Here is a 14,451-nt window from a genome sequence, read left to right as displayed (position 1 = left end):
TTTTTTTTTTTTTAAGACTCCTTACGATGACTAGGTATTTTATTGGAAGAGGGCAGTGATACACTTTCGGAGTCTAGTTAATTCCTGTCTCTCCTAATTTCATTCAGAGGTAAGTGAGCTTCCATTTAACCAGTGCCATCACGTTATGCTGAGTTATGGAATTCTGGACTGTGTACACATAAAACAGTCTTTCAGTGTTCCCTTCCTGAGCGTGCAAATTAGGCGCATTCAAGCAGCATCTGAATCGTGAAAACTTAGCAGCAAACATCCTCTCACTCACATTTGTCTCCCCCTGGATAAATAAGATGCGTCTGGACATGATATAGAAGTAGAAATTAATAGAAGACATTTCATGTGTGATGAATTGGGGGTAGGGTATGAAAAATTTTCATTGGAAGAATTAGTTGAAGCAACAGAGGTAAGTATTTATGACTCAGCTGATAGAATTATTTCCCGCGAATAAGTCTTTCCGTTTCTCAAACAAGTAAGATTGCCATGAGATAGCTCAGTCTGGGTGGAAGTTGACTGTACTTCATCTCCGGAAGAATGTGCGTAATTTTCAAGTAAACTAAACTTCCTAAAGTAAGCAAATGTCATGAAGAAATAAGTTGGAATGGGAAACAAAATAAGTACGATGAAAATTGTACTCCACGTAAGTGAAGATGAAGGGGAACTGCAAGGCTTGGTAAATGAGTTTGGGAGAGTGTGTAAGAAACATAAACTAAAGGTGAATGTAGGGAAGAGTAAAGTTATGGTCTTCGTGAGAAATGAAGCCACTAAATGTACAGTGAGGCTAGATGAGGTGGAAATGGAAAATGTGAGTACGTTTAAGTACTTGGGTAGTGTGATGAGTTAGGATGGAATGCTTGAAAGTGTACTACATGGAAGAAAGGTTAATGGTTCTTTGAAATCAGTGATAAGGAACAGGGATGTGAGTATGGAAGTAAAAAAGTCGCTACATGACAGTATTGTGGTACCAACCCTAACGTATGGAAGTGAAGCTTGGGCCTTGTTGGAAGGACACAAATCAAGAGTGAGAGCAGTGGAAATGAATTATTTGAGAGGAGCATGTGGAGTTACGTGGAGAGACAGACTGACGAATGAGGAAGTGAAGGAGCATTGTGGTGTGGATGTGAAGGTGACAGAACGCGTTAGGAGAAATACGTTTAGGTGGTTTGGCCATGTGGAGAGGATGGAGAACGAGAGACTAAAGAGGAGAATGTATGCAAGTGAGGTGGAGGGAGGGAGAGGGAGGAGGAGGCCGAGGATGAGATGGAGGGATGGAGTGGAGATATACTGGTATATGAGAAAGGGGAGTGTGAGCTAGAAGTAGAGCAGTGAAATGGCGTTGGACAGGGCGACATGGAGGCAATTTGTTTGTGGCCACCCCTTACGGGATTTAGGCGTCTTGCAGTAGATAAAGAGATAGATAGATAGACAATGAAATTACTATGGAAAGTGAATACAAGTCAAGAGAAAATATTCTTGCCAAAAATAAATTATTAAGTGCTGTAAAAGTTAACAAAGAAAGGTCTTGATATATATTTACAAATGAGGTGTCCATATGGCTGAATATGTCAGTTTATCTATCTATATACCTAGGCTGCTTTCCCCCCGAAAAAGAGGGGTTGCCGAGACAGGACGACACACTACCAATTTACTCATCCACACACACACACACACACACACACACACACACACACACACACACACACACACACACACACACACACACACACACACACACACACACACACACACACACACACACACACACACACACACACACAATTTACTCGTATCTTACTCCCAAGGGGAGAAGGGACAGATCGATCCTCACTGCACCTCACCGCATGAGGGTCAGCTGCACAGTTTAATCAGCGACATCCACAGCAGGGCCCGACAACAGAGCTGGTTTACCCCTGCCACATCATAATGGACCTATCCCCTTACCACCACCAGACCTGATCAGCTGATCACACCAAATGCGGAAGAATATCCTTTCGGGGCCGCATCACCATTTTATTCATTCAGAAATTCTCTCCAGTCATCCCTATCATGCGCAGCCACCCTTCCTGGCCCTACAGATATCTCTCTCGCATCTAATGCACTCTTCACATTGTCCGTCCATCCTATTCGTGGTCTTCCTCTCAGCCTTACACTTCTCACATCAGATCCAGTTATCTTTTTCACCAATCGTTCTTCATCCATTCTCTCCATATGCCCAGTCCATCGCAACACTCTCTTTTCAACTCGTTCAGCCATCTCCCGCATAACTCCAGTTCTTCTCACTTCATCATTTCTCAGTCCATTCGCATCACTCCACACATACTCCTCAGGCACCTCATCTCCATTACATTCAAACTCTTCCTCTGTTCCTCTCTGCTACACCTATATGGATGATATAGTAAAGAAAATCAGGAGTATGAGAGATGTTCTGGGGAAATTGTTCTAAGTACAGTAATTAAAGCATGTAAGAGAAAAAATGTATAAGGATTACTGGTCCAGAGATTATAGGCAAACTTGTCACTGAATGGTTAAAAGTCCTTCCAAATTATTCTGCATACGATGTGAAATATGCAGTAGATGCGAGATGTTGGTGAGGCGGTGAGGTGATGCTGGTGGGTGAGTTGAAACACTGGCTCGGTGACAACGTTGCAGTCTTGTTGACAACTGGCGCGAGGCAGGGGGTGAGAAAAGGGCGAGCTGCAGGTCACCAGGTCACTGGAGGTTTGATAATCAGCAGAATCATGGTTGGGATAAGAGACAGGCCTGGTGACAGACAGGCTTGGTTACAGATAGAAGACAGCTACTGTATTTGACAGTAGACAGGTTTCATAGTAGATGGTAGACGGCTTCTGTATTTAACATCAGACAGTCTTGATAGTAGATGGTACACAGCTTCTGTCTGATTCAAGACAAGGCATGCTTTTGACCTCACTGCCACCAGAATGTAATATGTAAACCCATAAATATTCCATCAGGATTTTTTTATTGACTCCGTGACGACTGGTTACTTTATTGGAATGGGCAGTGCAACGGCCTCGGAGTCTAGTAATTTTTTGTCTCTCCTAATTTCATCCAAAGAGAGGTGAGTTTCTGTTTAAACAATACCATCATGTTCCACCTAGTTAATGAAGTCTCAGATGTGTGCTCATAAAACAGTTTTCTCAACGTTCCATTTCTGATTGTGCAAATTTGGAGACAGGAAGTTGTCAGCACCAGTTAGCACATTTAAGCAGCATCTATATCGTGAACACTCAGCAATAAACATCCACTCACTGACGCTAACACCCTCCAACATGCAGTGCTTTTGTGCCCAGAAGCAGAGACCCTATATTCAGCAGTTTAGAGCTGTGCCCAAGAACTACTTCTGCCACCTAGTGTGGCAATGCGGAAGAGCTACAGAATGGCTGTTCAGTATCTGTATGAATAAAATGTATTATCAATTAGTATCCATGGATTCTTTGGACTCAAATATACATGATTTTCTAACTGAGGCCAATTGTACGTTTCACTTTATGAATAACATGTGGTTGTAATGTGAAATTCCTGATACCAGAGCACAGACATTGCTCATCTGTGTGCAAGAACTGATTCCTTGGCCTGGAAAATGTTGGGTTTGCCACCAGAATCAGGTTTCTGAGCCAAAATTTAGCAATGCTTTTAGTTTTAATATCAGCCATTTTGATATTTTGTTCATACAAAATTTTCCTGCAGGGCTACAAGTGGCATGAAACGAAGATATGGTCTGGAAAGTCTGATCTGCCAGAAACAACGAAATCACATTGTATTTACTCCGAAACACACCTGTGTTCTATATCTCATTATCACCTAACTATACGAGAAAGGACAGGTCACAATATCCACCACCTGCTCTCCTAGGGGATCTTTTCCTTTATGAATAAGTGTACCTAACCCTCCCTCCCTCTCCCTGCCCCCAAAGTCTGGCATGTACCTGGTCCTGCTGGAAGGCAAGGTGTGGGTGATTTATAACACACATAACCTTCCTCCCTCTCCTTGTCTCCACAGTCTGGGACATCCCTGGGCCTGCTGGAGGGTGAGGTGTGTGACCTGCTGTACCTAAAACTTTCCTCCCTCTCCATGCCCCCACAGTCTGGCACGTCCCTGGGCCCACTGGAGGATGAGGTGTGGGTGATCGCGCTAATAGGAGCAGCCGTGTTTTGCCTCCTGCTTGTCGCTGTGGCCACCCTGCTGCTGTACAGGAGACACGCCAGGAACAAGGCGCTTGGACACGTCGGAGGTCAGTGTGGTTTTGGAGACTTTATGGGACAAAATTGGTTGAGACAAGCACCAGAAGGACGGTATTGACTGAGATAGACATACAAGAAGTAGGGAATTATATAATGGTGTGTGTGTGTGTGTGTGTGTGTGTGTGTGTGTGTGTGTGTGTGTGTGTGTGTGTGCAACATTTCCCAGACATTTCCATTCCCCTATCATCGAATCCATTTATACCCAATCAGGATTGTAGAAGCCCAGGAATAAGCTACCTAGTCCTGACATTTAGAGCAAGGGCGACTTTTTTTTTTTTAATACGAGAAGATGAACAGAGGAAGAAAAAAAAAATCCATACACCAGGTTACAGGTGTCTTCATTCATGAACAGTCTAAAACAGTTGAACTTGAACTTCCGAAGTTGAGTTTTTTTTTTTTTTTTTTTTTTGAGTGGGGGAATAACCTAGGAAACTGAGCTTCAAAAAGAAACAGTTCAGGGATTAAGGGAATTTTGATAGGAAGAAGTTCTGCAATATGGCAGTGTGACAGTCAAGTTATGAACACTGCCAGATGCCCGTGTAGCATGGAGGAAACGTGGAGACGTGGCACAGTGGATGCCACCTCTCCACGTTTTCCCCTTGATAATCTTATGGTAAGTGTCTAAGCATTTACCATAAGATTATCTATAAAAGAATGCAAGGCAAGCAATTTTCTATCTTACTTGTAGGGAAGGTAGTTTATTTGTAACTGCTGGATCAATAATTATTCTTATAGCATTGTTTTAAATTTTGTCCAGTTGATTTAGGGCAACCTTTCCATATCCACTCAACAAGGGCAGAATAATCGAGCTGAGAGTCCACAAAAGTCTTGTAAATTACTAGTATAAGTAACTGCTCGTTAGTGAAGAAGATACGGATTCTGTATACCAGTTTAAGTTTCTTTGGGACAGTTTTAGTAGGTAATCTAACATGAGGGTCCAACCGAGGGTATCGTTACGTGAAACATTAAAAAATGCCAATACTTTTTGAGAGAGTACTGTTGATTGTAATGAAGGTAATATAAGAATCAGGCAATATATGTCTGTTAGTAAACTGAATACATTTGGTTATCCTAACATTAAACAAGATAGTGTTACTTTGTCCCCATTCAGTGATATTAGATAAGTCTTGATTTGTGAAAAATGCTGTGCTGAGTTGGGAGTCAGAGACATCAAACTTTGTGAATATTTCTTTAAGTCTGAAGGAATTGTGAAGCACTGAGTCATCTGCATATGACTGAATGGAATTGTAGGTGATAGACAAGAGATCATTAATAAGAATGAGGAACAGGGTTGGAGCCAGGACTGATCCTAGGGACACACCAGTATTAACTGAGTGAAATTTAGAATATTAATCATCTGCCCTTACTCTTATCTTTCTGTTTCCAAGACATGAGGAAATCAGTGGGATGGAAGACGGTAGGCCGTAGCAAGGGAGTTTAGATAACAGGGAATGTTGCCACAACCTGTCAAAAGATTTAGAGATATCAAAAGCTACTGCATGGATTGCTCCATGTTGGTCAGTTGACTGAAGGTTTGTATGAGTAATGAGATTCAGTGTATCAATAGTGGATCTTTCATGGTGAAAACATTATTGTTTGTCACGAAGTTGTTCGATTCAAGATGCTTAACATCGTCCTATATTAACCCCTTAACCACGGGGCGTCACTTTCGTGACGCTTGGGAGCAAGGGATCATACCGCGGGGCGTCGCTTTTGTGATTCTGTGTTATTTTGAATTCACCCAGGCTTCCAAGTGGGGGCTTGTATCATCTATCAGTACTTCCAATGTCCAACACTAGTCAGCACTCCTAATCTCATCTGTACTCCCATCCATTGTTGACAATTTAGCCATTTCTCCCCGTTCTTGACTCCCCTCCCTACCCCCCCTCCATTACCCTATCCTCTCGCCTGCCCGGCCGTGCTACGCTAAGTAAATCTTCCCTGGAATTTTTCACTGATTTCATCCATTGAAATAAGCCCTATGTCCTATTCTTATACCAAATAATATATACAAGAAAGAAATAAGGTAAGTGAGAGTGTCATACACCTGGAATTGGCTAATTATCACCTGACAAAACCTCACGTGCACTCATTCGCTAATTTTCGCTGTTTTTTCCCCTTGAAATATGCCGTATAATCTATTTTCGTAATAAATATACATGTAAGGAGGGAAGGGAGAAGCCTAAATGATATTTACATTCACCTGGAACTACCTAATTTATAATGTACTGTCTAGATTTCCTGCCAATCATTTCAGTGCTAGACATAGCTGTTTCAAGAGCTAACATTGGTAGCACTGAATATCCCCTAAGTAGGCCTCTACCCCGGCCCTCCGTTATCAGTTTACTCTCATCTTCCGAAGTAGGGGTACGTATGTTTCTTCTTGGTGACTTCAGGGACTTTTTCACCCCCATGCAAAGGGCCCTGTGACCTTTATCCCCTACTAAACCTCGTGTGGAAAGAGGTAAAGGGCTGACAATTGATAAAAGAGTGACTACGATCTTTCTATTGAGTAAAACAGTGCAAGTGGAATTGTAAATAATGTGTAAACAGCAAGTGAAAGTAATGAATGTAAATATACGTGAACAATGGAAAATAGTTTTATAAGTTACTTCAAGTGACAGTGCATAACACAGTGTAAATAAAATAGAAATGTAAATAACGTAAATAAAATAGAGAATGTAAATAGAAATGTAAATGAGTAGTATTATAAGAATACGAGTATATACCCTAGGAGTAATGAAAGTGAAAGTTTCACTCTAGCATGTCTGAATGCTATGAGTTATGAGAATGAAGATGAAAGTGAAATTCACTCTCAATGCTAGTATACAGGACGAGAAAGTGAATGCTACGTATTTTACTGAAAGAAATTGAATCCCTACAGTGACAATAAACTAATACTACTGAAGGAAACTTATGGATAAAGACTGTAGATATATACAAGTGTTATATAGTAATAGAAATATATAGTGTGAGGGGTTTTATGAAGAATAAATGACAGAGTACCAAGAGCGAACTAGTGCCAGTGCGACGGTCAGATGCGCTCGTAATTTTCATTGCTTTCACAGTGGGTTTTCTTTTGGAGTATGGAATCCCAAACTACTTGAAAATTATAGAGTAGTGTTTATAGTGTTAATATCTGGCTGTGGTAATCATATTACGGGTTGTCGGGAAGTGTAAAGTGGAGACTTCGTTATCCAACTTCAGAGGTCTCCACAAGTCCTACGGTAACTGACGAAGGCTCAACAAACATTCCAGGAGAAAGCTGAAGGTATGTGCCATAAGCATATATAATTTTAATATTCTAGGACTAATAACTGATTTTTGGCAAATATTTTTTGAGAGTCTGTCGGAGCCCGAATAACCCCGCGGCACACGCAAAACATCGGTAAACATGCCCGCGGTGTAGGGGTTAATGACAATCTCAAACAGTTTTCCTTGAGTTGTGATAGCTATGGGTCTGTAATCATTGGGAGCAAAGGGACTTTCTTTCTTTGGATTTGGGTGGACATTTGCTTCTATCCAGGAATCTGGGAATGAAAAAGTACATATGCATAGACTGAATCATTTTTTCTAGAACAGAAGCAATTCCTGGGAACATTTTCAAAACTATTGGAGGAATTCCATCTGGACCTGGAGCTTTGTTGGTTGCTAAACTGTCTGAGGTAGAGTTTATGTATTTAGTCTGTATCTTTAATGGAGCAATATTGTGAGTGTAAAGTTCTAGAGGAATATTTTGAATAGCTTCCTTCAAGACATAATTTCAGGCATACGTCTTGGAAGTCTTGTTAGGATTTCCACAAGGTCATGTACAGAGTTTCCATCTGATGATTTTAGTTGGGGAATGGGTAATGACTTATTAATGTTACTATTGAAGGAACTGAGAGCTGACCAGAATATTGTATTTTCATTAGGATTATTTACTAGTTTGAATGCTTGGTTGTGAAGGAATTGTTATTTTTCGCGATCTATTACTGCTTCTGCATGGTTTTTTAGCAATTCTGAAGTTACTGAGGGATTCAGTAGTTTTTGGCTTTAACCCGTCACGTCCCGACCAATTTTCCACCACTGACTCACCCCAATCCCGACCAATTTTGGAAAAAAAAAAAAAAAATTGGCTCAAACCTCCACTTTTGGTGAGAAACATCGAAAATTCATAGAGAAATCGCTCACCTGAGGTTTAAAATACTCGATACAGGTAGGAGTACCCCTTACCTTACTGGGTTTTCTATCAGGCTGGCTCCAAAGAAAACGAGTTCTATGGGAGGGTAACTATTCCACACCACTCATAAACGGCATTTATATATTTGGTACTAATTTATATGTAGAATGAGAGTATATTGGTTTTCAAACAGCAATATAGGCAATGTAAGCATTGTTTCACACACTAACACATCAACCTACCTGACCCTTTTTGGTGACATTATATGATCATCATTTCTGACTGTTTCTTCCTCTAATGCTAGGTAAACTTTGTCCTCCACATTGTCATCAACTGGGGAATCACTCTGGCCCTGAATGTCTTTATTGGCCAGGTCACTGGTAACGAGTGAATAGCCGAGACAATGGCTTGTGGGGAGAGGGGAGGTCATGCAGGGTAAGGCATTGTCCCTGCCTGGCACCTTGTAGAGGAAGGTGTCCCGTGTATACGTACCACAAATCACAGGCGAAAATTGAAAATTGTGCAAATTATGAACCTTGCAATTGTGCGATGTACCAGTACTTCGATAGGTCTAGCTGTGACAAAACGTTGCGACGTACCCATATGTCGACGGGACACAATGGGTTAAGTAACATAAGCAATAGAATTTCATTTTGATACTCTGGCATAGATTCAGTCAAATCATTTTGGGAAGTCCGATCACTTAGTATATTGTTGACTGGGTATAAACATTTCCATACCAACTTTTGCTAAGTAATTAACCCCTTAACTGCGGGTGTCATTCCAGAATGACATTGCAAAAACTGGACCAAACCGCAGGTGTCATTCCGAAATGTTTGTGAATATTTTGAATACCGCGCGTTTTTCCGGGCACCAATTGTTTCAAGGGAGAGTAGCTATTAAGTTCTTTCACTCCAGACGACCCCCACCTCCCTCCTCCCTCCCCCCGGGCCCCCACCTCCCACCCACCGGGACCTCCACCCCACCCCTGACCAAACACGCATCAGTATCTGTCCAGCTTTGTGAGTGACAACAGCGCTGATGTGACAGTGCCTTTTACCTGCCTCAGTGAACACAGAGTGGGTGTTTATCGTATGTACAGTGTTCATATATGTTTATAGTATTATTATCAGAATGAGGTTGGCATTGGGTAATGGTGTGTGAGCGAAAAATAGTGATTTTAGATCGCTCACTTCTAATGGCACTGCCCATCCAGTGATAGCCAACGAAATGATGAAACCTACATCATTGCAAAGCCGAAGGTTAGTACTTTCTAATGGTACCTTATTTTTCGCTCTAGATTTATTCTGTGCAGAGTTATAAGGGTTTAAAGTTTGTTTACATTTTGGCTGGAACCCCCGCGGGGGGGGGGGGCAGTCGGGTCAAAACAATGCCCGCAGTTAAAGGGTTAATGTGGGACTGGGTAAAAGTGATGAAAGACAGCCATGAAATATCTAACTCTGTCTCAATCTATTTCGGGGAGGCGGTGGTTCAGCCAGTAGAGAGGTGGCCTGCAGTCCTAATGGACCCCAGTTCCAATCCCCGCTGGGGAAGGGAACAGTTAATTTATTTGAATTTCATGAAAAGTAGACTTTACTGATCTACCAGAAGACCCGCTGACATGTCGTAAAAACAGTCCTACTAATACCAAGACACCAGTCCTGTATGAGACAGCCTTAGCATGTATTCAATATGGAAGGTGGGTGTTAGCGCCGAAGTGGTGACATGTGGAGATGTAAGAGGACTACTGGGCCTTGAGGATAGGCCCTGAAGCTTTGACCAGAGTCAGACACAGTGAGAAAAATATTGCGAGACGCCTGAATCCCATAAGCAGTGGCCAAAAACAAATCGCCTCCATGTCTCTCTGTCCCCTGCCATTTCGCTACCCTTCCTCCAGCTTATATCCCCATCTCTCATATACCTCTCCACTCCATCCTTCCATCTCATCCTTGGCCTCTCCCTCTCTATCCCCCCACCACCACCTCACTCATATACACTGTCCACGTAAGTCTCTCGCTCTTCATCCTCTCCACAAGGCCAAACCACCTCAGTTTATTTTTCCTGATGCTTTCTATCACTTCCACATGAACACCACAACACTTCATCTTTTCCTCACTTGCCGGTCTGTCTCTCCATGTAACTTCACATGCTTCTCTCAGATAACTCATTTACACTGCTCTCACTCTTGACATGTCTCCTTCCAACAAGGTACAAGCTTCACTTCCATACATTAGAGTTGGTATCACAATACTATCATGCAGTGACTTTTTTTCCTTCCATGCTCACCTCCCTATTTCTTATCATTGCTTTCAAAGAAGCAGCAGCCTTTCTTCCTTGTTGTACCCTTTCAAGCACTTCATTCTTCAAGCTTCCATCCTTAGTTATCACACTACCCAAGTACTTAAAATGCACTCACATTCTCCATTTCCTCATCATCCAGCCTCATTGTCATTCACTGACTTCATTTCCCTCGAAGACCATAACTTTGCTCTTCCCTACATTCAGATTAAGATACCGTTTCTTACACACTCTCCAAACTCATTCACTAGGCCTTGCAGTTCCCCTTCGTCATCACTGAACAATACAGTATCATCTGCAAACAACAATGCGTTAAGTTTCCAAACGCTGGCCTCTCTCACTAGGGCAGCTCCAACATCCACAGCTTTACCTTGTATCTCTTATAACCCTATCCATATACAGACTGAACAACCGTGAAGGCATGACACATCCCTATTACAAGCCAACATTCAGATATAAAAATTCATTCGGTTCACTATCTACAAGCACTGCAGCCTTACCATCCTCGTATATACTATTCACGGTATTCAGCAACTTCCCATTTACTCCATATAGTCTTAATATTTTCCACATTCCTTGTCAATCCACTCAGTTATATGCTTTCTCCAAATCCACGAAGGCAGCATATAGCTCCCATCTCTAGAAACTTTTCCACTAAACACCTGAGGATGAATTTCCAATCTATACAACCTCTTCCCTTCCTAAAAACCTCCCTGTTCTTCTCCAACTGATTCCTGTTATTTCCCAAACTCTGTCAGTAGGTATCCTACGATATACTTTTCGTATTACACTAAGAACACAAATTCTCCTTTGATTACCACACACTTTTTTTTCCTCATTTCCTTTGTGCAGGGGAATGATTTTACCTGACTTCCAATCCTCCAGGACTCTACCTTCCTTCCAGACCAATCGGCACATCTTCCATATCCATTCTACTACTATCTCACCTTATGGTTCATCATTTCACCAAACATCAATTCCTGGGGCTTTCCCCCATTTTGACTTTCTTCAGTGGTCCCACTACTTCCGTCCTCCAGATCTCTTCCTCCCTTCTCATCGCCCACCTTCTCCCAGCCATTCCCCAGCCACTTATACTCGCATTACTTTCATTCTTTGTGTTTACAATTCCTTAAAGTATTCTCACTAGCTGCTCACTTTTTCTTCTCTCTGCACCTTTAATCTACCAATTTTATCTTTCACTCCCTTACTACCTTCTTTATCACTCTGTCTAACTCTCTTTACCTCTTCCAGAACATTGTCTTACATTCCCTCTACTTTACACTCAAAATTCCTTCGAAATTCCTCATCCACTCTTCTTTCTCTTACTAATCTTTTCATCTCTCTCTTCCTCTCTACATATAACTCTCTCATCCATCTCTCAACTTCCTCCATGCCTCTGCTTCTCATCCACTCATTATATGCTTTCTTCTATTGCACCCCAGCTTGCCTCACCTGTTCATTCCACTATGTTGTTTCTTTCACCCCCTTTTGTTTTCTCCTTACCTCACACGCCACTTCACATGCTGCATAGATTTCTTCTGTGAAAATCTTGCACACACTTTCCACCATCACAGATTGCTCCAAACCATACTTGCCCAATCACTCCTCCAATTCTCTCTTATGTTCTGCCTTTTTTCCATCCTCTTGCAACCTTTCTACCCTCCTTGTATGGACTACTTCCTCTTGTCCTTCCTCATCCTATTCCTCCTCTGCACTTGAACATTGACTTTCACCACCACCAAGTGGTGATCAGAAAGTCCACTCCCCCAACCTTTGTATGCTTTTGTATCCATTACATGCTTTCTCATTCTGTCTTCCGCACACATATAAATAATCAATGGCATCCATTCATTCAGTTCACCACTCACCCTTCTCATTACTCACCAAGTATATGTGTGGATCATTTTGTGCCAAAAGAGGGTATTGGCTATCACCCACCTCCTCCCAGAACAAATGTCCGATAGAGCACTGCCATTCTTATCCATTTCTGCAGGCACACTGCACTCACTAAATACGCCATCCACCTTCACATTCCCTACTTTTCCATTCATATCTCCAATTAAAAACACTCTATGCTTCCCCTCAAAGTTTTCCATGCACACTTCCAGAGTTGGGCATTTCCGCAATCACTTCCGCAAACCACATATTCCGCAATTGTGGAAGTGTGATTTCGTTTGCAGATTTGCCGTTGCAACAAATTTGACGCAAATTTGTGGTCTTGCTTTTGCGGAAGTACTTTAGCAAACACAAACCTACCGGCAAACCAGTCTGATTTCTGAGAACTTTTAGCGGTTTGTTTTTATGAAGGGCAACATCGACCTGCTCAAGATGGAGTTGTTTCAGTTGTTGGAGGAGTCTGACTGTGACTGATGAGTGAGGACTGAGGAGGTTAGAGCCGAGGAATAAGGGTGGACTGGTGTGTTAACTTGTCAAGTGTGAGCATGGAATTTTAATAATTCATTTCATGTATCTGCATTAGTGAATGATTTATCCTTGGTTTGTAGTAATAACAATCTAATATACTAAGATATTAATATTTAAAATATATATTTTAGTTTTACTATAAATATAAAATTATATATCCCATTCAGCAATACAGACAATTTCCAAACTTCATAAAGTCACCTATTGTTACTCAGAATAAATAAAGATATATTGTAGTGGATGAGTAACTAGTGATGATGTTTAACCCTTTGATTATGAATAAATATCATTCTAAACATAAAATCCCCTAATGGCATCCAGAATAAAATGAAAGTAATGTTGTGGTACTGGAAAGGATACAAATGGTTTGAATTTGTGTTTGCATTTGCGAAACCACAAAGAAGTTTGGGAATTTGCATTTGTGGAAGGTAATGGTTTGAGTCTGTGGATTTGCGTTTGCTGAAGTGAATTTTCGTTTGGGTGCCCAGCTCTGCACACTTCCACATGAGCTCAGAACTCTTTTTTTTCACTTTGCTTGCAATCTTGCATTGGCTCATGCACACACACAGTCGCCCACGTTAGTATTCCCACATTCAATCTTACCCACAGAATTCTTGAACCAATTCATCCATATGCTCTTATATTCTCCTTCCATCTCTTGCACACAACAATATATATACCCTCTTTTGCCGTCTCATTCTCACCTACTGCAGCGCATATACTGCATCCATACTCCCACTCTCTCACACTCTCACCTCACCATTTAACCTCAGTTGATCCACGTATGTCCACTTTTGCATGCTCAAGCACCTGGTCAATCTCTTTCTCTTTAACCTCATCATTCTCACCCCTTAGATTCCATGTCGCAATCTGCGCCATGTCCTTTTTCCGGTAGGGAAGACGAGTTGAAATGGAATAACAGCTACATAATTTGTAAATACATCCCACACTGCCCTGTCAAAGTGCCATCTGGTCACCATGACTGGTTTGGGACAAATGACGAATGAGGCTTTGATAGGATTGTGGTAAGAGTATCCTAGTGGTAACAGTGCCTGTATCCTGTATTGATCTGGCCTATTTGTCAGGAGAGTTCCAAGAGATGGGTCCTAATCTGGTTGGCTGGTTTACCAGTTGTGTGAGACTGAATGATTATGCAAACAGCTTGCATTCAAGACCACTGTTGTCATTATAGGTTACTGAAGTTTTAGTAACGACATAAAATGAAGTAGATTCACACATACTGAAGCTGCTCGCTTTACCAATGACACCGAAATAGTGTTTGCTCCACTATAC

At 41.6% G+C, this 14,451-nt stretch overlaps 1 protein-coding gene across 1 annotated transcript in view; it reads left to right on the top strand.

Annotated features, from left to right (window-relative positions):
* LOC145395854 (roundabout homolog 1-like) overlaps positions 1–14,451 on the top strand; it is a 742,719-nt gene that overhangs the window by 686,910 nt on the left and 41,358 nt on the right. The window contains exon 14 of the mRNA XM_080269381.1: positions 4,117–4,264. Coding sequence (XP_080125507.1) covers positions 4,117–4,264 — 148 coding nt within the window. The remainder of the gene's footprint in view (positions 1–4,116; positions 4,265–14,451) is intronic.

Source organism: Coenobita brevimanus, chromosome 4 (assembly GCF_032717465.1).
Source record: "Coenobita brevimanus isolate Jiangsu-jjx chromosome 4, ASM3271746v2, whole genome shotgun sequence".
In the NCBI taxonomy this organism is placed as follows: domain Eukaryota; kingdom Metazoa; phylum Arthropoda; class Malacostraca; order Decapoda; family Coenobitidae; genus Coenobita; species Coenobita brevimanus.
Note: the sequence above shows the minus strand (reverse complement) of the source record. Positions and strands in the feature narration are given on the sequence as shown.